Consider the following 27252-nt stretch of genomic DNA (forward strand, 5'->3'; position numbering starts at 1 on the left):
GTCCCAGTTTCTGTTAGACAGTCTGCCAGTCATTTATTGAGCACTTACTGTGTGCAGAGCACTGTTCTAAGTGCTTGAGAGAGTACAGTATAATAATAAACTGAAATATTCCTTGCCCAAAACGAGCTTACAGTCTAGAGAAGGGGAGAAAGACATTATTATAAGTTCTGTCCACTATGGCCCCGCTACTTCTCTACAGTTGGTGTCGTCCTGCTTAGTGGATCCCGGGGGTCTCTCCACGTTCTCCCTTTCCTCATATGAGCTAAGCGCTTAGTACAGTGCTAAGCACACGGTAAACTTTCAGTAAATCCGATTGAATGAACGAGCAGGGATCAGTTCCGATAGGCCAGTCACGGTGGATCTGACCTTAGGGGAAGGAGGCCTCAAAATGCCGCCTTTATCTGAGCAGGGATAGGGGTTTCATGGGTAATGAGGCCATTTGTCGTGTTAATAATTCTCTACTGGCTGTGCTTTGTTGGCACCCCCTCCCCACCCTCAGTGGGGCAATTTACAGCTGCCTTTTTTCCAATGGTGACAGTTCAGTTCCTTTCTCAAAATCGTTTCCGCTTTCACGTACCTTAATCACAGCCCGGATCCCTATTTAACAACGTGCCCTCTGCCGCCGCCGTTTTTGCGGAGGGGCGTGCCCATTTAAGACTGAGGGGGCCCGGGGGAGCCCCGTTAGGCTTTGAGGGGGCCACGCCCCAGACCGGGCAAGGTGGGAGACTGCTCGCTTGTCTTTCGGATGGAGCGAAGGAAGCCCGTTTCCAGAGGCGGATGGAAGGAAAGGCTGGAAGTCTGCCTCCCCGCCACCGACTCCTGGTCTCCCCACAGACGGCTGCCTCTGAGGGGATGAAACGAGGTCGCTTGGGGCCCGGGACTGACCACAGCCCCAAGAGTCATCAAGATTTCCAGGGCGGGAGCTTCCTTTGGCGTTGGTGGCTCAGGCCCCAGGAGTGGCATAGTGGCCCGGATTCCCTGCCCCACATCCCCTGGCAGCACCTGCCGAGAGCCCAGCCCCTCCGACAGTCTGAGGAAGTGCCCGCCCGCCCTCCCAGCGCAGGGTGACGGTGCCAGTCTGAGGTCTGGGTGTTGCCAGGCAACCGCACAGCTGTCGGGGTCCCAGACTTGTGAAGGGGTCCGATCCGAAGGCTCAGTGGAACAGAAAGTGCAATGGGGAACGAAGAACACCAGGCCAACGAGACCGGTGAGTCCTGAGTTCTAGGTCCTCAGCACTTGGGGTGTATTAGGGGAGTGAGGGGATGCTCAAAAAGCAACCCGGGGCTTCATTTGAATCTGGAGGCAGGGTCCTTTTGGTCCCCCACCCCTGCGTGTGTTTTCTGCAGATATCTAGAAGCTCCTTTTTGACTTTGGTGTGCCTTCTGGCTTTCGATTTTTGAGTGGTTATCAGTCGATCGGATTTATTGAGTGCCTCCCGTGTGCAGCACACTCTACTAAGCCCTTAGGACAGTCCGACAGAGTAATCGGTAGACACTTTCCCTGCCCACAAGAAGTCTGGAGGGGGAGACAGGCATCATTATAAATAAAGAAATATTGAATCCCCTGGCTGTCCTAGTCTCCTCTGTCACCTGACCAAAACCTATGAGCTAATTTCCTTCAGGGTTTTTTTTTCTGCCCTCCCCCCCCCCCCCCCAAAATCCCCGTGGCGCAACTTACAGCCTCTGATTTTGATGAAATCAGTGAGACCACAGGTAATTCAAAAACGGAACAATTCTCAAGATCCAGGTCCATCTTAATTCACCGGCCTAAGAGTTCCCTGTGTTCTGGTGAATTAGGTTAAAAAAAACAAACAAACCCGAAATAACCCAGTTTTTCTAAAACAATGACAATTGTGTGTGTGTTGCGCCCTTGCTATGTGCTAAGCGCTGGGGAAGGCATGATGCCAACAGATTGGATACAATCCCGACCCCACCCCAGGCTCACACTCTAAAGAAGAGGGAGAAAGGGTGCTTAATTCTTTTGTTACAGATGAGGAAACAGAGGCCCCAGGTCACCCAGTGGGCAGGAGGCGGAGCCAGGTTTTGAACCCAGGCCTCCTGCCTCTCAGGCCTGGGTGCTTGTTGCTGGGAGAGAGAGAGAGCAGGCCCACCAGAATCGTCAAATGGTCCGAAAGCCGCTTCCCCTGGGTGGTTCACTCCAGACATGTTGGGAACACAACCCAGGCCTCGGACGCCCGTGAGACCTTGACCTCGGGAGATATGGTAGTAATAATCATAATAGTTGGAGTATTTGTTAAGCGCTTATTATGTGCCGGGCACTGTACTAAGCACTGGGGTAGATTCAAGGTAGTTGGATTGGAGACGCGCCCTGCCCCATTTGGGGCTCGCAGTCTCAATCCCCATTTTTCAGATGAGGGAATTGAGGCCCAGAGAAGTGAAGCGACTTGTCTGAGGTCACCCAGCAGACAAGTGGCAGAGCCAGAATTAGAACCCAGATCCTTCTGACTCCCGGGCCTATTCTCCATCCACTAGGCCACACTGCTTTTGTGGGGCCTGCTGACTCTGTTGGATCGTTCTCTCCCAAAGCGCTCGGTCCAGTGATCTGCATATGGTCGGTGCTCAGTAAGGGCCTTTGATGGAGTGACTGATTGAAACCATGAGCCCCTCATGGGACGGGGATTACTTCCAACCCGATTTGCTCGCGTCCTCCTCAGCGCTTAATACAGTGCCTGGCAAACAGTAAATGCTTAACAAAGACCACAGTTATTATTATTAGAGGGTAAAAAGCCACACTGTAGTTTAGTAAGATCATGACAGAACCAAAAGCCTCCAACTGGGAGTCCTATTTTCCCTTCCGCTAACCAACGGCCTCGGACAGTACATTCTGTAGGCCTTCGTATCTCTTGGGAATCACTTGGGAATACCAAGGGAATCTCTTGGTAGACCAGTTTTCCTTCCCGGGATCGTGTTCCTAATTACGTGATTGCAAGTTTTTGGGATTTAGGGGTTAGAGAAAGGGGCATCGTGCTGCATAGGCCGAGTTGGGTTAATAACAGTATTTCTTTTCCTTTAGAGTGTCAGCTTCTTGGCTTCCGAATGGTTTGCCTCCCCTCGGGCAGCCACTCTCTTTCCAGAACCGGAAGAGAACTGAAAGACCCTTCCTATTCCATCGTAAACTCCCCCACCAGATTGGAATCTCCTCGAGGGCAGGGATCCTTTCTCCCAACTGTATCTTACACCCCCACGGCATCGAGTATGGCGAGCACTCAGTAATCGTTTGATTTTCCCCCCCATGAGGATCTCGATCTCCCAAGAGCCATTCCCAGCGGTCTGCAGCCTGTAACTCCCGCCCCTTCCAGAGCGATTTGGGGTCTTCCCTGCTACGCTCCTGATGCTCAAATGGGAATTCGCCAGGGAGAAGACCGGTTACCGCCCGGCTCTGGGAGGAGGCCGGGCTGACCGACCCACACGGCTAAGCGTTTCCAGGCCCCGGCCGCCCGGTAGTCGTGGACGGAACAGGGCCCTGGGCACCTTGAGGGCTCGGAACGCCTCCCAATCCCCCCGTTTCCCCCCTGCCCTTGTCCCCTAAATCCCCGGAGACTGCGTGGGAGGATCTCAGTGAAAGAATTAAAAGTGGTCTGGTGTCCGGCCCTGCCGTGTCTGGGTTTTCCTTGCTGCGTGGCCCGGCCCCTTGGTCCAGTACCTAGTAGGCCAGGAGGTGCCGTATCTGGAATTGACTTATTCGTAGTAACTTCTTTCCTTCACCTTTAGACTGTCAGCTGCTCGTGGGCAGGGAATTGCATCTGTTGTATTGTTCTGTTGGACTCCCCCAAAACGCTTAATACAGGAATGTGTCTGTTATTGTATTGGACTCTCCCGAATTCCTTAGTACAGTGCGCCGCACACAGTAAGCGCTCAGTAAACATGATTGACAGCTGTTTGTCACCTGTGGCTCTCAATTGCATTCTCCCAAGTGCTTAAACAGTAGTCTCAGTCAATCGTAGTTACTCAGTAGACCGTAAGCTTCCTGAGGGTGGGCAACTGCGTCCGCTAACTCTTGTCATCTCCTAAGCGCTCAGTACAGTGCTCTGTACACAGTAGATTGGAACCTCCTGGCAGGCAGGGAGTCTGTCTGCTAACTCTAGTGTACTCTTCAAGTGCTTAGTACAGTACTCTGCATGCATTAGACTAAGTTCCTTGTGGAACCGGGTCGTGTCTTACCAACTCTTATTGAATGGTAGTTTCACAAGCGCTTGGGCCAATGCAATAAATCCCATTGATTTATCGAAAATGGCGATGTGCACCCGCTACTCGTTGGTTTATTTGTCTTTTTGTGTGATTTTTGCTACGCGCGTACTTTGTGCCAGGCGCTGTACTAAGCGCTGGGGTAGATACAGGTTAATCAGGCTGGACACAGTCTGTGTCCCACTTGGGGCTTGCGTTCTTAATCCCCATTTTACAGATGAGGGAACTGAGGCCCAAAGAAAGGAAATGGTGTGCCCAGGGTCACACTCCTAGAGCCAGCGGCTGGGGGTTGGAGGCCTCACAGTAAGTGTTCAATGCACTGGCTTAAACTTAGGGAAGCAGCGAGTGGGAAAAATATGTTCCCCGGGAGTCAGAGGACCCAGGTCTTTTTCCCAGCTTTGCCCATTGCTTGCTGGATGAACTTGGGTAAGTCACTTAACTACTTGGTGCCTCCGTTTCCTCACCAGTAAAATGGGGATGAAATTCCTGTTCATAATAATAATGATAATAAATAATGGTATTTGTTAAGCGCTTACTATGTGCAAAGCACTGTTCTAAGTGCTGGGGGGATACAAAGTGATCAGGTTGTCCCACGTGGGGCTCACAGTCTTAATCCCCATTTTACAGATGAGGGAACTGAGGCCCAGAGAAGTGAAGTGACTTGCCCAAAGTCACACAAATGACAATTGGCGGAGCCGAGATTTGAACCCATGACCTCTGACTCCAAAGCCCGGGCTCTTTCCACTGAGCCACGCTGCTTCTCTCTCCTACTTAGACTGTGAGCCCCACGTGGGACAGTGACTGTGACTGACCTGATGAACATGTCAGTTCATCACCCCAGTGCTTAGAACAGTGCTTGATACATAGTAAGTGCTTCACAAATACCATAATAATAACAATAGTAATAATCCATACCATTGATTAGTTTCAGTCTTCCCGGGGCTTTGATGGTCGAGTGAATTGGACAGATTCTTGGCTTTTTCGTATTATCCAGGAGGGCAGCAGGGAACACGTCTGCTAGTTCTGCTGTATTGGACTCTCGCGAGCACTTAGTACAGTGCTGTGTAATCCACTGTTGGGTAGGGACCGTCTCTAGATGTTGCCAGCTTGTACTGCCCAAGCGCTTAGCACACAGTAAGCGCTCAATAAATACGACTGATTGAGCCCCCTCCTTTCTCTCCCAATCCTCCCCATCACCGCCGCCTTCCCTCCTTCCCCTCCCCACACCACCAGGATAGATGTTCCTACGGATTTATTACTGTATTTATTTTATTTGTACATATTATTTATTTATTTATTTATTCTATTTATTTTATTTTGAGTTCGTACGGATTTATTACTCTATTTTACTTGTACATATCTATTCTATTTATTTTATTTTGCTAATATGTTTTGTTTTGTTCTCTGTCTCCCCCTTCTAGACTGTGAGCCCACTGTTGGGTAGGGACCATCTCTAGATGTTGCCAGCTTGGACTTCCCAAGCGCTTAGTACAGTGCTCTGCACACAGTAAGCGCTCAATAAATACTATTGATTGATTGATTGATAGTAAGCACAGAATAGGTGGTTGTGGACAGGGAATGTGTCCGTTTATTGTTTGATTGTACTCTCCCAAGCGCGCTTAGTTCAATGCTTTGCACACAGTAAGCGCTGAATACATACACTTGAATGAATGAATAAATAAGATTGATGGATTGATTTCAGCCTCCAAGAATCCCAGGCTTTTGGGTGGGGCTGTTACATAATAATACTCAGAATAGTTGTAATGTTAAGCACTACGCGCTGGTCAGATTAGAAGCAGTCCCGGGACTCCCTTCCCAAGGGAGAGGAAGAACAGATCCCGAATCTCCATTTTACAGATGAGGAAACAGAAGCTCCCAAAGTAGGGAAAGGGCAGAACCCGGGCCTCCTGATTCCCAGTCCTGTACTCTTCCCCCTAGGCCGCCCTCCTTTCTTACGCATAAGGGAACAGAGGGGCTCCTTCCCCTACCTCTGCGCGAAGAGAATTCCGTATAGAATGGGGAAATTCCGGATGCTCCTGGCAGGCCGTCCTGGGCCCATTCTTCCTTGTTAGAGGTGACCTTGAATTTCTTACTAAAGCAGTGCAGCCTAGTGGAAAGAGCACTAGCCTGGGCGTCTGAGGACCCGGGTTAGAAATTTGCCACCCACCTGCTAGGAGACCTTGGATGAGTCACTTCACTTCTCTGGTTCCCTCAACTGCAAAATGGGGATTGAGTCCCCGGTTTTCCCTGTCCTCAGACTGGGAGCCCCTTGTGGGACAGGGGCTGCGTCTGATCTGGTGATCTTGTATCTACTCCAGTGCTTAGAACAGTGCTTGGCACATGGTAGACTGTAAGCTCGCCGTGGGCAGGGAATGTAATAATTATGGTACTTGTTAAGTGCTTATTATGTGTCAGGCACCGTTCTGAGTGCTGAGGTAGATGCACGTTACTCTGGTTGAACACAGCCCCTGTCCCTCATGGGGCTCACTGCCTTAATCCCCATTTTACAGATGAGGTAACTGAGCCTCAGAGCAGTGAAGCGTCTTGCCCCAAATTGCACAGCAGATATGTGGTGGAGCAGGATTAGAACCCAGGTCCTTCCAACTCCCAGACCTGTGCTCTGTCCACTAAGCCATGCTGCTTCTCTAATGTGTCTTATATTATGTTGTATTCTCTCAAGCGCTTAGTAAAGTGCTCTGCACACGGTAAGCGCTCAATAAATATGATTGACTGACGTACAAGGTGCTTAACAATGTCAGACGTGTCCGTTTTGATGGGAGAGGTGCAGTTGAGACCCCGAGTTGGTTAAATCGTCCCCAGCACTAGACTGTAAGCTGCATGAAGGCAGGGAACATGTCTCCCAATTGTTTTGTCTTTTTCCAAGTGCGCAGGGCAGGGATTGTGTCTGTCAACTTTCTTCTACTCTTCGCGAGCACTGAGTCCAGTGCTCTGCACAGAGTTAATCTCTCAGTCAGTACCCTTGGTGGATTGATTTTGGCTCAATCCCGCTAGTATTGTATCACTATCGGCTCACTCATTGAATATTTATTGGCAGGCGTAGACGGGTAAACGCTTGAATTCATTTTAGCGCTGTTCCTCTCTTTTCCTTCCCATTTTCTCTCACCCCCAAGATTTCCTGGAAACGTTGGGCCTCTTACTGTTTGAGGTCGGCACTGCCTTCTCAGTGCCTTTGCCCACTTTTATGGTTAAATAAATCGCACCCTTCCAGGAAGGTGGAGGGCAGAGAAGCCAGGCCGAGGCATAAAGAGAGGCATTAGATAGGCAGTGTGGCTCAGTGGAAAGAGCCCGGGCTTGGGAGTCAGAGGTCATGGGTTTGAATCCCTGCTCTGCCACTTGTCAGCTGTGTAACCTTGGGCAAGCCACTTAACTTCTCTGTGCCTCAGTTACCTCATCTGTAAAATGGGGATTAATAATAATAATAATAATGGCATTGTTAAGCGCTTACTATGTGCAGAGCACTGTTCTAAGCACTGGGGAGGATACGAGGTGATCAGGTTGTCCCACGAGGGGCTCACAGTCTTAATCCCCATTTTACGGATGAGGGAACCAAGGCCCAGACTTGCCCAAAGTCACACAGCTGACAAGTGGCGGAGCCGGGATTAGAACCCATGACCTCTGACTCCCACGCCCGGGCTTTTGCCACTGAGCCACGCTGCTTCAGACTTTAAGACTGTGAGCCCGACATGGGACAACCTGATCACCTTGTATCCCCCCCCAGCGCTTAGAACAGCGATTGGCACGTAGTAAGCGCTTAACAAATGCCAACGTTATTATAAAGAAAATGGTCTCTATGGCTGCAGAACCTCTGTGTTAGAGTTGGAGGCCGGAAAAATGTGCCCCGGCCAACGGGGGCAGAAATGCAAGCCTCCCTCCGCTACCCACCCCAGCCCCGGGGGGATGCCCACAGAGACGGCGGTGGTTTTGACCCGCCGGGTCGACCCCTCTGTGCTCACAGGTGGCAGCCTCCTGTGCTGTGAGTCCTGCCCTGCCGCCTTCCACCGCGAGTGCCTGAGCATCGACATGCCCGAGGGAAACTGGTACTGCAACGACTGCAAGGCGGGCAAGAAGCCGCACTACAAGGAGGTCGTCTGGGTGAAAGTGGGGCGCTACCGGTGAGTGGCGCGCCCCGCGTCCGGCGGCCGGCCGGCGGGCGTCCCTTCGGGGGGCGCGACCGGGGACCGACCGCGTCTCCCTCCCCAGGTGGTGGCCAGCCGAGGTCTGTCACCCGCGGACCATCCCCGTCAACATCCAGAAGATGAAGCACGATATCGGAGAGTTCCCGGTCCTGTTCTTCGGCTCCAACGACTACCTGTGGACCCACCAGGCCCGCGTCTTCCCCTACATGGAGGGGGACGTCAGCAGCAAGGACAAGATGGGAAAGGGAGTGGACGGGACCTACAAGAAAGGTAACCGCCTCCCCCCTCCGCCCCCCACAACCGGAGACCTTCCTTCCAACCACCCATGGCCCCTCCACCGCTTACGGGAAGAGAGTAGGTTTTCCGACTCTGTCAACTTGCACTCTCCAGAGGGCTCAGTCCAGGGCTCTGCGCTCGGTAGACTAGAAGCTCCTTGCGGACACAGATCCGATCTATCAGATCGTACTTTCTCGAGCCCCCCGCCCTCGACAGCTTCTTGCGGGCAGGGATTGAGTGTACCCACTCTGTCGGATTGAATCAATCAGTCAATCGTATTTATCGAGCGCTTACTGTGTGCAGAGCACTGTACTAAGCTCTTGGGAAGTACAAGTTGGCAACCTATAGAGACAGTCCCTACCCAACAGTGGGCTCACAGTCTAGAAGGGGGAGACAGAGAACAAAACCAAACATTAACAAAATAAAATAAATAGAATAGATATGTACAAGTAAAATAAATAAATAAATAGAGTAATAAACATGTACAAACATATACATATATACAGGTGCTGTGGGGAAGGGAAGGAGGTACGACGGGTGGGATGGAGAGGAGGACGAGGGGGAGAGGAAGGAGGGGGCTCAACTGCTCAGTCTAGCGCTCTGCGCACGGGAAGCGCTCACTGAATTCCCTTGCTTGATTTGACCGTGAACTGGTTGTGGGCAGGGAATTTGTCTGTCTGCTGTTGTACTCTCCCAAGCGCTTAGTACAGTGCTTTGCACACAGTAAATGCTCAGTAAATACGATTGAGTGAATAACGGATGAATGAACGAACCAGGGAGCGGGTCTGTTGACTCTGTTGGCTTGTCCACTACTCGCAAGCGCTCAGAGGAGTCAGCATCCCGACAGATTGACGGCTAGGTGTTGATGCAGGTCGAGTCGGGAGATGGGGAGAACAAGGTTTAGTCCGGAGAGACCCCCAGGTTTTGGAGCTTCATCCGGATAAGCGTCTCGTCTCTGCCCCCGCCCCAAGAAATCCTCTCCCCAGGTTTGGTTCCTTGTTGAGCCCCTGCATCCCCGCTGATATCTCCCCAGGGAGGAGGGCATCCGACATCGAATCCGCCGACGCCTGCCCTTTTCCCGCGGGCCGGGGTGGCCTGTTTGTAGCCCTTTCTTCCTCTTCTCACATCCATGAAGCCCATGGCCCTCTGGCACCCGGGGCCAACATGTCCTGGAAAAGTGAGAGCCTGGAAAAGTGAGGTCTGTCTCCCGGCTCCAGGGGGAAAAGATGGGGGCAGGAAGCGAGGCATTGCTGTGGGGCGGTAGCTTCTGCCGGCCGTCGGACTGCCCTCTGGCTCCACTGGAGTGGCTTGGAGCAGGTCTGATTTGGGGCAGGGGGAGCCACGAGGGACCTTGTGGATCCCAGTCACCCCACCGGTCACTCATGTGTTCCCGGGAGCACACCGGTTAGCTCCGGGGTGCGAGTTATCACCCCGAGAAAACAGGCCGGCGACTGAAGCCCCTCAAATGTCCCCCGACTCTCCGCCACCATCATCGCGGTCTTGGTCCAAACAGCTGTGGTCCGGGTCAGCGAGCCCAGGAGAGGTCTGCTCGTAAATGACGGGCACGTGTTGTGCGTTCTCCACTAGCTCTCCAAGAAGCGGCCCTGAGGTTCGAGGAGCTGAAAGCCCAGAAGGAGCTGAGGCAGCTCCAGGAAGACCGCAAGAACGACAAGAAGCCCCCGCCGTACAAGCACATCAAGGTGAGGGGGTGTTCCCTGCCGGGAGGGGGGCCAGGGGGACCATCCCCCGCATGCCACTCTGATCCCCATCCTGTCCCGCAAGCATTTCCAGGTGATAGCGTGGGGTTTGAGAACAGCGGGAGGGTTTGGAGGAGGAGGGGCTGGCCATTCACCCCCTCCCCGCCACCACCGCCCCGCCAGCTAACGTAGCTGACTCTTGAAAGTTAGACAAGGGTGAGACTGGCATCTCCAGAGCCAGAGATGTCGGGGCCATGTGGGCAGAAAGAGAACCCCGACCCCCGGGGGGCAAGGCGGTAGCCCTTGGGCTTTGAGGTTTGGCTCAGTCTGAGAAAACCCAGCTGGGGAGAGGCAGAGAGACAGAGACAAGGAGAGGGGGAGTCCTCCATAGCCGCAGCGGGGAGGTCTTGATATCAGGGATCTTTAGGAGTTGGTCAGGGTTAAGACCCCACCGTGGGGCTTAACTTGAGATAGAGAGGATTAGCCGCGTCATTAGGCCAAGCGTGAGCCAGCGATTAGGGGTGACGGGCTACCGAGCCTGGAGAATGTCAGGCGTTGGCATGTAAGAGCACCCTGAAATATGGGGGTCTTCACTCCTCTCTGAGGTCCCGCCCCCCGCCCTGGGCTACGTAGAAAACAGTTTAGAAAGCCCTGGGCTACCGCTGACAGCTGGCAAACGGGAAACTCCAAGGGGACCAAAGCGGGTCAGGGGTCGGCCCCCGGGAGTCCGGCTTGGAGGTCACCTTTCGTTCATTCATTGTCGCATTTATTGAGCGCTTACTGTGTGAAGAGCACTGTACTAAGCGCTTGAGAGAGGACAACAGAACAATAAGCAGACACATTCCCTGCCCACAACGAGCTCACAATCTGCTGCTCGTGCCGGGATCAGTGGCGGGGGCCACTGGGGGTGGGGGACGGGGGCGAGTTGTCCCCGCTCGGCGGGCTGAATAGCCGGGGGGAGTTAAGCAATCCGGGGAAGGTGGCACCCCCAACCCGGAGGGAGCCATGAGGGGTACAGCTGGCCCCTGGAACGGCAAACCCAGGCGGTGCCCGGCAATCTACTAAGCTCCGGGGTAGATCCAAGCTCATCAGATTGGGCACGGTCCCCGTCCCCCATGGGCCTCACCGTCTCAATCCCCAATTTACAGCCGTTTGACTGAGTCCCAGAGAAGTGAAGCGACTTGCCCAGCGGGCAACTGGCGGAGCCGGGATTAGAACCTGGGTCCTCCTGAGTCTCGGGCCCGAGCTTTAGCCACCCGGCCCCGCGGTTGCCCATCAGGAAGAGGGAGGGCGGGGGGAGCTGGGTTAGGAAGACGCCGGCCGACGCCGGCCGTCCCGCCTCCCTCTCCCGCGCGCCCAGGTGAACCGGCCCGTGGGCCGGGTGCAGATCTTCACCGCGGACCTGGCCGAGATCCCCCGCTGCAACTGCAAGGCCTCGGACGAGAACCCGTGCGGCGTGGACTCCGAGTGCATCAACCGCATGCTGCTCTACGAGTGCCACCCCGCCGTCTGCCCCGCCGGAGAGCGCTGCCAGAACCAGTGCTTCTCCAAGCGCCAGTACCCGCACGTGGAGATCTTCCGCACCCTGCAGCGCGGCTGGGGCCTGCAGACCAAGACCGACATCAAGAAGGCGAGCGGGCCGGGGGGAGACGTTCCCGGGGGCCGGCGGGTGGGGTCTCACGCTCCCTTCAGTGCCCCGGGAGGGACTGACCGGCTGTGCCAACCAGTCAGTCGTATTTGCTGAGCGCTTCCTGGGTCCAGCGTGCCGTACTGAGCGCCTGGTAGAGAATTGTTATCATTATTATGGAACTTAAGCGCTTACTATGTGTCAAGCACTGTTCTGAGCCCTGGGTTAGATTCAGGTCAGGTCGGACACAGTCTCTGACCCACATAGGGCTCACACTCTTAATCCTCGCCTTACGGATGAGGTAGCTGAGGCCCGGAGAAGTGAAGTGACTTGCCCGAGGTCGCACAGCAGACACGTGGCAGAGCCGGGATTAGAACCCAGGTCCTTCTGACTCCCAGGCTCGTGTTTTATCCACTAGGCCATGCTGCTTCTCCAGACACAGGCACACACACATACACACCCACATAACCACGGGGAAGAGCGGGAGCAGGAGTAGGGGGAAACCCGAATCTCGGCCTTGTTTGATCCCAGGGGGAGTTCGTGAACGAGTACGTCGGCGAGCTGATCGACGAGGAGGAATGCCGGGCCCGCATCCGCTACGCCCAGGAGCACGACATCACCAACTTCTACATGCTCACCCTGGACAAGGTGAGCGGCTGGGCCCGGACGGGAAAACCGGACCAGGGCGGCCCCCTCCCAGATGTTGGCCGGGAATGGGGCAGTGAGGGGGAATCCCTCTGGTCCTTCCCTCAGCCCTGCCTGACGATGCATCCAGCTGCCTCGTCGGCTGGGGTGGCCGGGAAAACCCGCTTCGGGAATGGGTCTGCCCCATCCCGGAAGAAGAAGTGCCCAACGGAAACGCCTCCCCAGCTCCGGCTCTCCCCCCGGCCTGCCTTTCCTCACTGCTCTCCCACTCCAAACCAACCCACGCGCTCCGCTCCTCCATCACCAGCCTACCCTCCTTCCCTGATTCTCGTGTGTCCCGCCACCAACCCCCTAGCCCGTGTCCTCCCTCGGGCCTGGAACTCCCTCCCCCCTCATCGGTCAATGGATCCTATTTATTGAGTGCTTACTACGTGCAGAGCACTGTGCTAAGCGCCTGGGCGAGTCCAATTCAACAGAATCAGCAGATTCATTCCCTGCCCATAACGAGCGTATCGTATCCGACGGGCCAGCGCTTTCCCCACCTTCAGAGCCTAACTAAATTCACTTCTCCTCTCCGTCCCCTCAGTGTCACCTACGCATCTGGCTGTGAACCGCTTGAGCACTTGATGCTCACTTCAGCCCCAATGTACTTCTCATACTCCCCTCTGTTTCCCCCATCCGTAATTCATTTTAATGTCGTGTCTTTCCCAAGTGCTTAGTAGGGTGCTCGGCACACAGTAAGCGATCAGTGCACGCCACTGACCGATGCGTGTCGAGCACTGTGCTGAGCGCTGGGGTAAACAGATGGAACTCGGCCCCTTTTCCCCCTTGGGACTCACAGTCTAAGTGGGAGCAGGGATCCTTAGCCCCAATTTGCAGGTGGGGTAGTGGAGGCCCGGAGAAGTGAAGCAATTTACCCAAGCTGACTGAGAAGGCAGGAGGCGAAGCTGGGATTAGAACCCAGGGCTCCTGGCTCCTGGGCCCGGGCTCTTTCCACACGGCTTCCAGATAGGGGCAGGGGCTCTGCCTGAGGCGGCCAGCCAGTCCCTCTCCTGAAAGGGAGCTTTTCCCACGTGATTCCAGGACCGGATCATCGACGCCGGCCCGAAAGGCAATTATGCCCGGTTCATGAATCACTGCTGCCAGCCCAACTGCGAGACCCAGAAGTGGTCCGTCAACGGGGACACGCGAGTCGGCCTCTTTGCCCTGAGCGACATCAAAGCGGGTAAGGGAGGGGTGAGGGCCGGGGCGGGGGGCTTTTCTCCCGTTGTCCTGGCGCTGGGAACCTTGGCATTAGCAAAGGATTGGGGGGGGGCGGGGGGGGGGGTTTGAGTTGAAACGTCCCAGACGGGAGTGAGCCTGGTCAGTTTAGGACCCAGCTAGGAGATCTGGGGGACGGGCGGGCATGGCAAATGAGAGGATGAAATGTCCTGAAGAAAGATGGCGAGATAATACTGGTTATTAGCAACGCTTATTATGTATGGAGCGATCCATGATCCATCAGTGGTATTTATTGGGCGCTAACTATGGGCAGAGCACTGTACTAAGTGCGTGCTTGGGAGAGAGCACTGGAATAGCTGAATTACAATCACATGGGACCAAGTGCCCGCCCCTCATGAGACTCTCAGTCTACAGGGGGCAAAAAACAGTTGTCTCATCCCCATTTTACAGATGAGGAAACTGAGGCTCAGAGAAGCTGACTTGCTCACCAGAGGTCCTTCAGCAGGCCATGGCGGAAGTCTCTCGTGCTCTTTCCCATTAGGCCACACTGCTTCTGGTGTTTGCCCTCCCTGACTTGTAAGCTCGTGATTTGTCCTCTTTGCGGTAGTAGCAATAGCAAGAATGATACTTGTTCAGTGCTGAAAATGTGCCAAACACTGTTCTAAGCAGCAGGGTGGCCGGGCACAGTGCCCCTGCCCCACACGGGGGGCTAAGTGGGAGCCTCAGGGATTAGATCCCCATTTTTCAGATGAGGAAACAGAGGCCCAGAGTGACTCCCCCGAGGTCACCCAGCAGACCGGAGGTGGAGCCGCGGCTAGAACCCAGGTTCTCCGACTCCCAGTCCCGGGCTCTTTCCCGAGGGGGGCCGTAGGGCGGGGCCTGCCCTGATGGGACCCCCCGCTCTCTCCCGCCAGGGACCGAGCTGACGTTCAACTACAACCTGGAGTGTCTGGGCAATGGGAAGACAGTGTGCAAATGCGGCGCCCCCAACTGCAGCGGCTTCCTCGGCGTCCGGCCAAAGGTACCCCCTCCCCGGCCCCCCCGGCCCCCGGCCGCCGCGGGGCAACGATGTCATCTCGGGGATGTCCGCACACTCCATTCCTTCGCTCAGTCATATTCGTCGAGCGCTTGCTCTGGGCAGAGCACTGTGCTAAGCGCTCGGGGGAGTACAGTGCAACGAACAAGTTGGGAACCTGGCGGCCCGGAGCTGCAGAGTCCATCAACCAGTGGTACTTATTGAGCGCTTACGGGGCACTATTCTGAGCGCTCGGGAGAGAACGGTGTGACAGAGGTGGTGTCAGTTCATTTTATTCAGTCGTATTTATTGAGCACTTACCGTGTGCCCGGCACTGTACTAAGCGCTTGGGAGAGTGCAGTAGAACAGTAAACAGGTTTATTGAGCTCTGCCCGCAACAAGCTAGACAGGCTCTCAGCTCTCAGCGTTGAGAGACACTCTCAGACAGACATGGGCACCCACATCGCCCGCCGCCCCACCACCTCCGGGCACTGAAATTGACAGCCACAGATCTCAGACGGGGCCACGGTCACCATTTCGTCCCCACTGGCTCTAAGCCGCCCGGTTTTTCCGGGCTCCCATACGTTCGAAAACTCATTCGATTTTTGATGTAGAGACCTCTTGGTTAGGTCCCTTCTGAGCCTTCCCATTCGTACGTTTGTTCCTTTCCTGTCCGTGAAACCGACTCTCGCAAAACCCTAGGGGAAGATGTGAGCGGGAAAATTTTCCTCCAGACCCCCCGCCTCCCCAGTAGGCCCCCGAGCTTGCAGGGCCCGTCCGGCAACGGGGGCCAGAGTGACCGAACGGTCTGCCTGACAAAAGAGAGTCGTGATTGGGTTTCTCTCCCCCCTCTCCCACCAGAAGTGGGTCGAAGGGGTCCAGTGGTCAGGGGGCACAGACGGCGAGGTTTGAGGAGCCGGCATTCGGCCCACCCTCTTGGGATCCGGAAAGGGTCTCCTTCGGGGAGCAGGCGGAGAGCCCGGAGCCAGGGCGTTGCGTTGGGCCTCTGACCGGCCGGCCCGCCGCCGTCCTCCCCGCAGAATCAACCCATTGTGACCGAGGAGAAGTCCAAGAAGCTGAAGCGGCGACACCAGGCGAAGCGGCGGCCCCAGGGGGAGGTGACCAAGGAGCGGGAGGACGAGTGCTTCAGCTGCGGGGACGCTGGCCAGCTCGTGTCCTGCAAGAAGCCGGGCTGCCCCAAGGTCTACCACGCCGACTGCCTCAATCTGACCAAACGGCCCGCAGGTCAGGGAGGGTCCCCACAACCCGATCCTGAAGGGAGGACCCCACCCCCACCCCCCAAGGCCCCCGATCCCAGAGGGAAGTCTCCCTCTCCCCCTCCAGTTGGGTCCCCTCAGACCCCACTGGGTATGTCTTCCTTTCCGTGAAACCGAAACCCGTAAAACCCTGGAGGTCAAGCGCGTTAAGATCAGTCAGTCCATCGTATCTGTTGAGCGCTTATTGCGTGCAGAGCACTGGACTGAGCCCTTAGGACGATAGACACGTTCCCTGCCCACAACGAGTTGACAGTCTAGAGGGAGAGGTGGACATAAATAGAAATTTTAAAAATGACAGATGTGAAGATTTGAGGGGGAAACTTTTCTCCAGACACCCCCCCCCCACTCCCGACCCCGCCCTCATACTGACCGGGCATCCCCCTCCAACCTCCGGCTTTCAGGGAAATGGGAGTGCCCCTGGCACCAGTGCGACGTGTGCGGCAAGGAGGCGGCGTCGTTCTGTGAGATGTGTCCCAGCTCCTTCTGCAAGCAGCACCGCGAGGGCACGCTCTTCATCTCCAAGCTGGACGGGCGCCTGTCCTGCACGGAGCACGACCCCTGCGGGCCCAACCCCCTGGAGCCCGGCGAGATCCGCGAGTACGTGCCTCCCCCCGGGCCCCTCCCGCCCGGGGCCGCCGACCAGAGACCGCAGCCGCCCGACCGGCCGGGAGAGGCCGGGCCCCCCGACGGGGCAGACCAGGGGCCCCCGCCCCCGCCGGACAGAGCGCCCGTCGCCACGGACCCCGGCCCGCGGCCGCCCGGCCGGACCCCGGGCCCGCCGCCGGACAGGCCCCCCGCCTCCTCGCTGGCCCAGAGGCTGCCCGGCGACAAGGTGCTGTCGGCCGCGGTCCAGACCCTCGTTTCGAAAGAGAAAGCACTAAGGCCCCTGGACCAGAACAGCCGGCCCAGGGAGAGGGCGGCCCCGCCCCCGACGGAACCCACCCCGCGCCACAAGGAGCACCGGGCCGCCGAGCCCCCCCCGGCCCCCGGCCCCCCAGCAGGAGGACCAGGTGGAGGAGGAGGAGGAGGGGCCGCCGCCGGCCCCCTCCGACCGCCCGTGGCCTCCCGCCGGGCCCCCAGGGACCGAGCCCCTCGCGGAGCAGGAGGCCGACCCCGCCGACGGTCCGGCCGAGCCCGGCCGCCGCCCGGCCGTCCCACTGACTGCAGCGGCGGGGCGGGGGGCGCCGGGGCCGGCGCTCTGGGCCCCGGGCAAGCCGGGCCCCGGGCCCGCCGGGCCCGTCCAGACGTTGGCGCAGACTTGGCGGCCGGGCGGGAGCCCGCAGACGTTGGCACAGACTTGCCGGTCCCCCGCAAGAGGGCCGGCCCCCGCGGGGCAGAACGCTTTGTGTGAACAGAACGCGGGGCTGGCGCTCGGCCAGGACCCCTCCGGCCTCGAGCCCCCAGCGCCCGCGCAGAAGTGAAGGCGGCCCCGGAACCCCCGCCGGGGGAGGAGGAGCAGGAGCAGGAGAGCCTTTTCTTTGTCCTTATATTTTCTTCTTTTTTATTTTGGAGAACGCACACACACACACACACACATGCACACCCCTGTGGGCCCGCCCCCCCTCCCCCCAATCCTCCCCTCCCCCTGGGGCCCCCAGTGCTCTCCCTCCGACTCTCTTTCTCTTGGCCTTGTGGAGGCGGCAGGCGGGGACGGGCCCGAGACCCCCTCCCCTCCGGCCCCCCGCCCCGAGGAGGCAGACTGGCCCCTCTCCCTCCCCCTTCCCCACCTCGTTTTTACATGTGGTAAACTTGAAATAAAATGTCCACTCTGAATTCAAACACGGAATTCGATTCCAGTGGTCAGATCAGGTCGGTGGCGTGGCCGGCCCCGAGGCCAGGCGCGCCCCCCCCCTCACCCCCGCCCCCCCACCCCCGGCCCCTCTGAGGGAGGGGGCCCAGCTCTCAAATTGGGGGGGGGGGGGGGGAGGCAGCTCCCTCCCGCTCCTCAGCCCCCAAACCTCCTCCCCCTCCCCACCCCTCCGGCCAGGGCATCTCTGTTGGGGGTGCTTGGGTGCGTGTGTGTCTGTGTGTGTGTGTGTGCTTGCCCACTGTGGGTGTGGGTGTGTTCTGCACGTGCTGTCAAGCAGAAGGCTTACTGACCGGCCAGGTCTGTGGTCAGGAGCGCGGCGGGGCGCGGGAGGGCCACGGAAGGACGGGGCGCGCCCCCCACCCCACCGCCGCTCCGGGAAGCTGGCCCCAGACGAGCCCCACACTCGCCACCCAGCTCAGGGGACCCCGGCCCATCCCGATGGAAAGGGCCGGCGGTCCGGGCCGCCGAGACCCGGTGCCGGGAGGGGGGCCCGGCCGGCTGTCGGCCGAGCGTCGCCGTCGCCGGTCCGCGCCCCGACCGCTGCCCCCGGTTTCTCCGTGCCCGGCTGGGGAATCCATTGGTGCTGCCCTCCCCGGCCCTCCGCCAACGGGAGGTGCCGGCGGGTCGGTTCTCTCCTCTCTCTCCCCCCCCATCCCCACCTCCCCCACACACGTGACCTCTGCAATGGACCGGGCTCCATCTCCAGCCGACCCCTCCTCTCCTCCCGCAGAGCCGGGGCCGGCCCTCCCCACCCCGGGGCAACCAGCCAGCGCCGTTATCACTCTGTCTCGAGCGGCGGGAACCATCACCCCGGCTAAAGGAGTCAGGACGGTGGGGGCAGGCGGGCTGGGGTCTGGTTTCGGGGGCCTTCCCCCCGCACCCACAACCCCAAAGCGTTTCATACCCGAAGCCGGATCGTCCGCGCTTTTCCGCCTGACCCCCGGCCCCGGCTCGGGGGACAGGACGGAAGGACAGCCGGCGAGGGGGAGACTCCGTAAGCGTGGGGTGGCGGCGGGGAGGGAGGCACAGGTTCTCCAACTCGAGAAATTGACGGGCGTTTTTCTTCGCTTGGAAAAGCAAACGGCGAGAGTATCAGATCGACCCACAAACACTGAGGTTCAGAGAACATTAAGTATTTATCACTTGAGGAGAATGACTCTATGATTTCCCGTTGTAGGCCTCCCCTGTGCTGAACTTCTCTTAGATGGTGTGAGTAGGGTCTTCACCTGTGCGAAACCCCCTCCTCGCCCTCCCGCCCCGCATTGTAGCTGTAAAACCGGAAAGGTGTCCACACTGCACTGTCAAACTGTTTTCACAATGTCGTGTGTTAAAACTACCGTAGCTCTTTGTTTCAACGAATAAACTGTGAATATTTTTGGTGCGGGCTATCTTTAACTTTTTAAAAAAGGAGCCAGGGGCCCGAGGGCCGAGTCCCATCTCCGTCTGGAGGGTCGGCGAACCCGCCGGGCTGGCTGAGGATCAGGAAAGGACTCGGGTGAAGGGACTTCTCTACCTCTCATCCCTGACCGGCAGGCTCTGGGAGGAAGAGGAGGAGGAAGAAGGGGGCAGGTGTGTGCCGTCGTGACTTGTTCCCGGGACCCGTGCTAGCCCAGGGAGGGTCAGAGCTACTGCCCGTCTCCCTCCGGTAGACCGTAAGCTCCGTTTGGGCGGGGATCGCAGCTAGTGGTTCTGTTGGATTGTCCTCTCCTAAGCGCTTAGGCCAGTGCTCCGCACACAGGAAATGCTCAGTAAATCCCACGGGTCGACTGACGGCCGGCGGCCAGGGGGATGTTGGGAAGACGTTACCGGGGCAGGGTGGGGGGCTTCCAGAGTGTGTCCCCAATTTGAGATGGGGGCGTGTGGTAGATGATTGCTGAAAGGACAAGAAAAATGGGCCGTGTGTTGGGGACGGAAGGCTTGTACTTGAGTTTGTGATTCGAGCGGGAGGCTAAACGGTGCTAATCCAGCTGCTGGGAACCCTGGTTGATGCGGGGGTGGTGGCGTTGGAAGCTAGACCCCCGCTTCACTCCCAGCTCGGACCCTGTGGCCCGGAGGCCGGGCCTTGGGTTGGGGGGCAGCGGTCATCTCGCCCCCGAGCCTCTTGCCGTTGGTCGGCGGGGAGCAGGGGGAGAGGGCTGGTCCCCACGGCGGGCGGTGGGCGGGAGGGCTCGGCCCCGTGGAAGGAGTCTGCTCTGAGGCGGCGGAGGGGTAGGGCCGTGGTCTTTTGTCAGGGGCCCTGAGATTCGCCCACCATCCCATAGCGCTCGCCAGGCTTAAACGGGCCCCGTTGGCCAGGCTGAAGCCCCGGGAGGTGGTCCTAGGGGGCACCCTGGGCTCAGGGCACTGTCCGGGCCCGTGGGCACGTTCCCATGCCCCCGCCCTAGTAGAGTTTGCGCCGTCGGACTTGGTGACAGTCTGGGATCTGGGGACCACACGGCTCGCTTCGGGGCGGGCTCGACTTTGTAGTCGCCCGAGGCCACCGGGATGGACCTCGTGTGACAGAGAGGGGCCAAATTGGCGTCTGTTCCGCTTCGGTAGTGGTGTGGTTGTAGCTGTGGTCTCAAGCTCTTCTGTACAGTGCTCCGCACACAGCGAGTAATCAGTACGATCGATGGATTAGCCCAGCGGCAGGAGTGCCAGCCGGATGGGGCGATTAGTTCGGGAGGCCTTGGGGACGCGGAACTCGTCAGGCGTTTGTCTCGGCCCCCGATTTTACCGTCCCATTCCCGGGGTCTCCGTGGGCCGGGGGGGGGCTCGCTCGGACCGTGCCCGGTCACCGTCCGCCCTCTCGCCCGGAGCCGGACGGGCCTGGGACCCGGGAAGCCCCCACGGCGGGGAGTGGGAACGGAAACCCGCGGGCCTTTATTGCGGGTCGGCCGGCCCATCTCATCACAGTGCCAACGGACAAGGGTTCGGCTCCCAAATCCCTCCCGCCGCTGCTCTGGCCGGCCGGGTTCTCGTCCGCCCGGGCCGCCGGGGCCGGGGACTTGGCTGTCTTGGTGCTCCCCTTTTGAGTGTGCGTGCGTGTGCCTGGGTGTGTGTGGGGTCCAGAGGCCGTGGGCCCTCCCTCCCTGTCCTCCCTCCGCCGGGGTCCTCTGTGACGGGCAGAAGGCGAGTCGGTGCTACCTGGATCTTTCTGTACATTTTTAGAATCTCGAGCCACCGCTTAGTTTCTTTTTGCTCTCCTTAGACCGTCGGCTGCCTGTCCGTGAAACTTAGAATGAAAAGGGGCCGGGTGGGGGGCGGCTCCCGGGAACCCCCTCCCCATGTACTGTAATTCTCTGTATATAGAAGAAAAACGATTACTGTAAAGTAAAGTTTACCTTTCCTCCTGCTGCCCTGGCCCTGTCATTTGTTGCTGGGGGAGGGGCCGGGGCCACCGTCGCCTCAGACCGCGGCAGGGAAGGGGGCTCGGAGGAAGGCTGGCGACGGGAGCCCGCTTCCCGCGGCCCGGCACCAATCGTTCAGGCCCGGCCCGCCTCGGCTTCCCCTCCCTGAGGAGCGGGGCGAGGGGGTGGGGCCGCGTCGGGGCAAGGAGGAAGCTCCCTCCTGGCTGTGCTTGGGAGCCCTTGGCCAAAGCTCAGGGCGCTGACCCTCACACCTCCGTCACGAGAAGATGGTGTAAGGGATGATTGCCTGGGGATTTTGCAAGGCCACTCCCTGGGTGGCCCTCGATCCCTGACCGACCCCTCCGGCCCACTGGCTACCTCGCCGTGGGCCCGGGCCGTCAGCCTGCCCCGAGTTTGAGCGGGGCCCGGCTCACCGGCCTCCCTTACGCCGGCCCGGGTCCCTCTCGCCCTGCCCTTCGCCGAGAGCTGAGGGGAGATGGGGTCACCCCAGGGGAAGCAGGGGGCCGGGAAGTGGGGGGTGGCGGGGAGCACCCCCTCTCTCTGTCCATCCCCCAACAGCGAGCCCCAGCCCACCCCGGGAGCTCGCGTCCGGCGCCGTGGAGCCGTGGGGCGACCGCCTGAGTCACAACCCTGACTCACCGCGGCCGGCCGGGCCGGCGGCCCCGGAAGCTCCCCGACCACATTCCGACGGCCCCCGGCGCCTCCTCCTCTAAATCACTGCCCGCTTCCCGGGCCGGGAAGCTGGGGGCCGCCCTCTGCCCCTGAGTCACCTGTCCGGCCCACACCCATCCCCCAGTCGGGTGGACCGAGGCCCCGTGGCCGGAGGACCAGCCGGGGCTCAGAGCAGGACGCCGACCTCCGGTCCCGATGGGGTGATTTTATTTACAAGTCAGAAGACGCTTAGATACCGTGCAGACCCCCGAGCTCCGGCGGGCACCCCGGGCCCCCGCCCTCGGGGCCGCCCGGGCCTCGGCTCTGGGCCGGCAGACCCCGGCCCGGCCCCTCCTGCCCCGGGAGAGGAGAGGAGGGGGAGGATGGGGAGGAGGAGGAGGAGGAGGAAGAAGAGGCGGCAGCTCAGTGGTGGCAGCAGCTGTAGAAGTGGGGGTTCCCCTTCTGGCTCAGGTCAACGCCCTTGTCTTCTGTGGAGAGAGAGGAGGGGCTCGGTCCATGGGGGGCTCAGTCTGCGGTGGGGCCGGGGGCCTCCGGGACCCAGGGGGCGGCTCGGTGGTGCGGGCAGGGGGAGGGGGCGACTCACCGGTCATCACCTGGAAGGCCGTGATGCTGACGAAATCCTCGGCCACCTTCTGAAACAGCTCGTCTGGAAAGGAGGAGGGGAGGGTTCCGGCAGCCGGCGGGGCCCCCTCCCCACCCTCCCCTTCCCCCTTCAAAAGCTCTGCCGACCGGGGCCCCTCCGGTCCCCGCTCCCCCCAGGAGAGCGGGCCCGGCCGGGGGACGCTCACCTACGCTCTGCCCCGTCTTGCTGGACGTCTCGAAGAGCTGAGCTTTGATGTCTGCGAACGCACACCGGCCCTTGAGCCCGGCCGCCCGGTTCCAGGGGTCCCTCCCTCCCTCCCTCCCTCCCGCGCCGGGACCCCCCCGCCGGCTACCGTCGGCGAAGTCCTGGACGTCGTGGAAGTCGACGCGTCTCCGCCTGCGGTCGTCCTCCAGCAGGTCGCTCTTGGTGCCGCACAGGTAGATCTGGCAGCCCTGAGCCGGGCCGGGGGAGAGGAGCGGGCCCCGTGAGCGCCGGCGTCACGGGCCGGGCTCAGCCGCCGGGGAGAGCACCGGGGCCGGGGCAGTGCCAGGGGAAAGCCAAGGGGCTGCCCTGTCTGTTAGCTGGAAAGGGCAAGGCCCGAAAGGGTGCCCTCCCACTCCCCCAGCCCCCGATGTCTCCTCCGATCGCGCTTCCTAATAATTCCAAATCATCGTGGCATCCGTTAAGCGCTGACTCTGGGCCAAGCACTGAATTAAGCACTGGGATGGGCCCCTCTCGCCTCCTTCCCCTAGGCCGGGCTGCTCCGCAGACGGACTTCCTTGAATAGTTCTCAACTTCCCACCCCAGGAGAAGCGGCCCGGCCTAGCGGCTAGAGCCCGGGCCTCGGAGTCAGAAGGACCTGGGTTCTAATCCCGGCTCCACCGCCTGTCCGCTAAGTGCTTAGTCCAGTGCTCTGCACACAGTAAGCGCTCAATAAATACGACTGAATGAATGAATGACCTTGGGCAAGTCACCTCACTGCGTGCCTCAGTTCCTTCATCTACAAGATGGGGATCGAGACCGTGAGCCCCATGTGGGACGGGGACTCTGTCCAACTCGATTTACTTCTATCTACCCCAGTGCTTAAAGCAGTGCCTGGCACATAGTAAGCGCTTAACAAATACCACAATAAATTAATTAATATCTGCCTCAATCTGCTACTTGGGCACTTCTGCGTCACCTAAGCCCTTGGGTACTCAAACCCCTGGAATTATGTCCACATTCTTCCCCTCATTCACATCCCGCTGCCTTTAGTAACTTCGGGGTCGTTCTCCCCTACTAAATTGTACAGCCCTTGACGACAGGGACCCTGTCTACTGACTCTCCTGAAGTCTCCCAAGTGCTTAGCACAGCCCACAGTAGACTGACTGTCAGCTCCTTGAGGGCCGGGATCACGCCTACTTTCTCCTGTACTCTCCCGAGCGCTCGGCACAGTGCCGCACACACAGACACTCGGTCGGTACTCTAGAATGCTACCATTTAGACGCATAAGTGAATTTCACCGTCGGTGGCAACTTCGCGCCCGAAGGACACCCGCATCCATAAAATGGGGCTCTCGTCTCCCAGCCTAACGCGGCTCCGTTCAAACCGGACTCGGCCCTCCCAGAAAGGGCGTCTCCCCCTCCGCGGCTGGGGCTGCAACAGTTTGGGAATAAAGGGCGGTTCACCGGACCGGGGGGGAGCGTGACGTGGCGGGAGGGAGGAAGGGTTGGGAGTGTGCTGGACGTCCAAGGCCCGTCTCCTCGCGAGCACCCCAGTCCGTGTCAGGGTGTCTCCCTCACATCTAGACCGTAAGCTTCTTGCACGCAGGGGACGTGTCAAGCCATTCTGTGGTACTGTCCTCTCCCAGGCGCTTAGTACAGTGGCTCCGCCCACAGAAGGCGTTCAATAAACTCCACCGACGAGGGGATCGCTCACCTCCTCCAGATTGTGCAGTTCCTTCACCCAGAACTTGGCTCGCTCGAAGCTGCTGCTGTCTGTCAGATCTGGGGATGGCGGGAGGGTGAGGAGGAGGAAGAGGCAAATCAGACGTCGCTTCCCCAACGCGGCGGGTTCAAGGCTGCGCCCGGTATCTTCCCCAACCCAGGACAGCACGAATCGGGCTGGGTGGGTGAGTGGGTAGGGACAGGGAAAGAAGGGAGGAGAAAGTCCCTTGCTCCTCTCCCACCATCCCCTCAGCTTCTCCCCTCACCGTAGCACACGATGGCAGCCTTGGCTCCCCGGTAGTAAATGCGGCTCATGGCTTCGTAGCGCTCGGAGCCAGCCGTGTCCTGTAACAAAGACCACCACCGGGCTATTTGGGAAGCACTTTTTATGGGCCGAGCACCGCAGTAAGCGCCGGGGGGGGATGCAATCGGGTCAACCACAGCCCCCGACCCACCCGGGGCTCACGGCTTCAGAGGGAGGGAGGACGGGTCTTTCATCTCCGTCTTACGGAGCAGGAAACTGAGGCCCAGAGTGGTTAACTGGCTCGGCCAAGGTCACCCGGCAGGCCGGAGGCGGAGCCGAGATTAGAACCCGGGTCTCCTGACTCCCGGAGTCCTGTGCGCCTTCCACTAGGCCGCAAGGACAAGGGCAGCGGCTACTCGGGTCGACGGCTCCCCCACCCAGTCCACTGGAGGGGCGGGTAGTTCTGGGACCCTCACCCAGGCCTCGGAGGGCACCGCGAGGGCACCTCCTTTGGCCTGGGGCCATCGTGGCTCAGTGGAAAGAGCCCGGGCTTTGGAGTCAGAGGTCGTGGGTTCAAATCCCACCTCCGCCACATGTCTGCTGCGCGAACTTGGGCATGTCGCTTCACTTCTCCGGGCCTCAGTTCCCTCATCTGTAAAACGGGGATGAAGACCGTGAGCCCCCCCATGGGACAATCTGATCACCTCCCCAGCGCTTAGAACAGTGCTTGGCACATGGTAAGCGCTCAACAGGTGCCATCATCGTCATTATTATTATTATCTGCTGCTTCCCCTCCCCGTAGCGCTCAGTAAGTCCGACCGGTGGACGGCTTGCCCGCTTACCCAGATGCCCAGGGTCACCGTCCGGTCGCCAACAGACATCACCTTGGCCACGAACGCTGCCCCGATGGTCTGGATGCCCGTCGAGGAAGTGGAAGAGGGGGTGGGGGATGTGTTTGGGGGGAGGTCACCCCTCTTGGCCCACGCGCCCCCACCCCTCCCACCGAGGGGAAACGTCGGGCGGGGGCGGGGGGGTAGGGGGCAACTTTCATTCATTCATTCAATCGTATTTATTGAGCGCTTACTGTGTGCAGAGCACCGGACTAAGCGCTTGGAAAGTACAATTCGGCCGCAGAGACAATCCCAACCCAACAACGGGCTCACAGTCTAGAAGGGGGATTTTCATTCATTCATTCAATCGTACTTATTGAGCGCTTACTGTGTGCAGAGCACTGGACTGAGCGCTTGGGAAGTCCAAGTCGGCAACATATAGAGACGGTCCCTACCCAACAGCGGGCTCACAGTCTAGAAGGGGGAGACGGACAACAAAACAAAACATGTCAACAAAATAAAATAGAATAAATATGTACAAGTAAAATAAATAAATGGAGAGGAGCAGCCGCCTGGCAGAGGGGATGGCCCCCACCTGCCCCGGGGCCGGTGCGGCCCACTCACTTTCACTCATTCATTCAATCGTGTTTATTGAGCGCTTACTGTGCGCAGAGCACTGGGCTAAGTGCTTGGGAAGTACAAGTTGGCAACATATAGAGACGGTGTGTACCCAACAGCGGGCTCACAGTCTAGAAGGGGGAGACGGACAACAAAACATATTTAACAAAGTAAAATAAATAGAATATGTACAAATAGAGTAATCAATCCGTACACACATATATCCATATATACAGGTACTGTGGGGAGGGGAAGGAGGTAAAGCTGGGGGGGATGGGGAGAGGCAGGAGGGGGCTCAGTCTGGGAAGGCCTCCTGGAGGAGGTGAGCACTCACGTTCTGGTAGGGCCCCACGAGGAACCGGTTGTGCACGTATCGCTCCACCAGGCTGGTCTTTCCCACGTACTCCTTGCCCAGCATCACCACCTTCACGTCCACGCGCTGCCCGCTCATGGTCCCGGGGCACGGGGGCACCGGGGCACCTGGTCACCCGGGCACGGGGGCACCTGGGCACAGGAGCACTTGGGCACAGGAGCACTTGGGCACCTGGTCACGGAGGCACCGGAGCACCTGGGCACGGGGGCACCTGGGCACAGGAGCACTTGGGCACCTGGTGACGGAGGCACCTGGGCACAGGAGCACTTGGGCACCTGGTCACGGAGGCACCTGGGCACCTGGGCACCGGAGCACCTGGGCACAGGGGCACCGGAGCACCTGGGCACAGGAGCACTTGGGCACCTGGTCACGGAGGCACCTGGGCACCGGAGCACCTGGGCACAGGAGCACTTGGGCACCTGGTCACAGAGGCACCTGGGCACCGGAGCACTTGGGCACCTGGTGACGGAGGCACCTGGGCCCAGGGGCACCGGAGCACCCGGGCACGGTGGCACCTGGGCACGGCCTGGCGCTCTGGAACTGGGGCTGCCCCTTCACCCGCGCCCGGACACCGACAGACAGGGAGGGAGGGAGACGGAGCGGGCCGGGCTCGCCCGAGCGCTTAGGACAGCGCTTCGCACCCCGCGGGAGCTCAGTAAATAATAGCCCCGACGGGGGGAGCTCCGTAAATAGCCCCGTCGAGAGACGAGAAGGGAGCGGGCCGGGC

The 27252-nt window shown here is 59.2% G+C and overlaps 3 protein-coding genes across 3 annotated transcripts in view; 1 reads left to right on the forward strand and 2 right to left on the reverse strand.

Annotated features, from left to right (window-relative positions):
• NSD1 (nuclear receptor binding SET domain protein 1) overlaps positions 1-17635 on the forward strand; it is a 90213-nt gene extending 72578 nt beyond the window's left edge. The window contains exons 15-23 of the mRNA XM_038771496.1: positions 8182-8338; positions 8427-8632; positions 10226-10338; positions 11696-11965; positions 12494-12610; positions 13691-13832; positions 14743-14849; positions 15884-16088; positions 16522-17635. Of these exons, the coding sequence (XP_038627424.1) occupies positions 8182-8338; positions 8427-8632; positions 10226-10338; positions 11696-11965; positions 12494-12610; positions 13691-13832; positions 14743-14849; positions 15884-16088; positions 16522-17471 (2267 nt within the window). The 3' untranslated portion in view covers positions 17472-17635. The remainder of the gene's footprint in view (positions 1-8181; positions 8339-8426; positions 8633-10225; positions 10339-11695; positions 11966-12493; positions 12611-13690; positions 13833-14742; positions 14850-15883; positions 16089-16521) is intronic.
• Positions 17636-18212: 577 nt separating this feature from the next.
• On the reverse strand, positions 18213-21963 carry LOC119949627 (translation initiation factor IF-2-like). The gene is made up of 10 exons (XM_038771498.1): positions 21920-21963; positions 21254-21424; positions 20833-21025; positions 20647-20738; positions 20259-20420; positions 19971-20122; positions 19737-19803; positions 19268-19398; positions 18835-18997; positions 18213-18528 (listed from the first exon to the last, which is right to left on the reverse strand). The coding sequence occupies exons 1-10, from the start codon at positions 21961-21963 to the stop codon at positions 18213-18215; spliced, it is 1491 nt and encodes a 496-aa protein (XP_038627426.1).
• Positions 21964-22142: 179 nt separating this feature from the next.
• RAB24 (RAB24, member RAS oncogene family) lies at positions 22143-27020 on the reverse strand. Its single transcript, XM_038771143.1, has 10 exons — positions 26913-27020; positions 26841-26864; positions 26487-26776; positions 25547-25615; positions 24727-24805; positions 24453-24520; positions 22888-22987; positions 22741-22791; positions 22536-22598; positions 22143-22419 (listed from the first exon to the last, which is right to left on the reverse strand). Exons 3-10 carry the CDS (start codon positions 26601-26603, stop codon positions 22355-22357), a joined length of 612 nt encoding a protein of 203 aa, XP_038627071.1. The 5' UTR covers positions 26604-26776; positions 26841-26864; positions 26913-27020; the 3' UTR covers positions 22143-22354.
• Between the last annotated feature and the right edge of the window lie 232 nt (positions 27021-27252).

This window comes from Tachyglossus aculeatus, chromosome X2, assembly GCF_015852505.1.
Source record: "Tachyglossus aculeatus isolate mTacAcu1 chromosome X2, mTacAcu1.pri, whole genome shotgun sequence".
NCBI classification, from domain to species: Eukaryota; Metazoa; Chordata; class Mammalia; order Monotremata; family Tachyglossidae; genus Tachyglossus; species Tachyglossus aculeatus.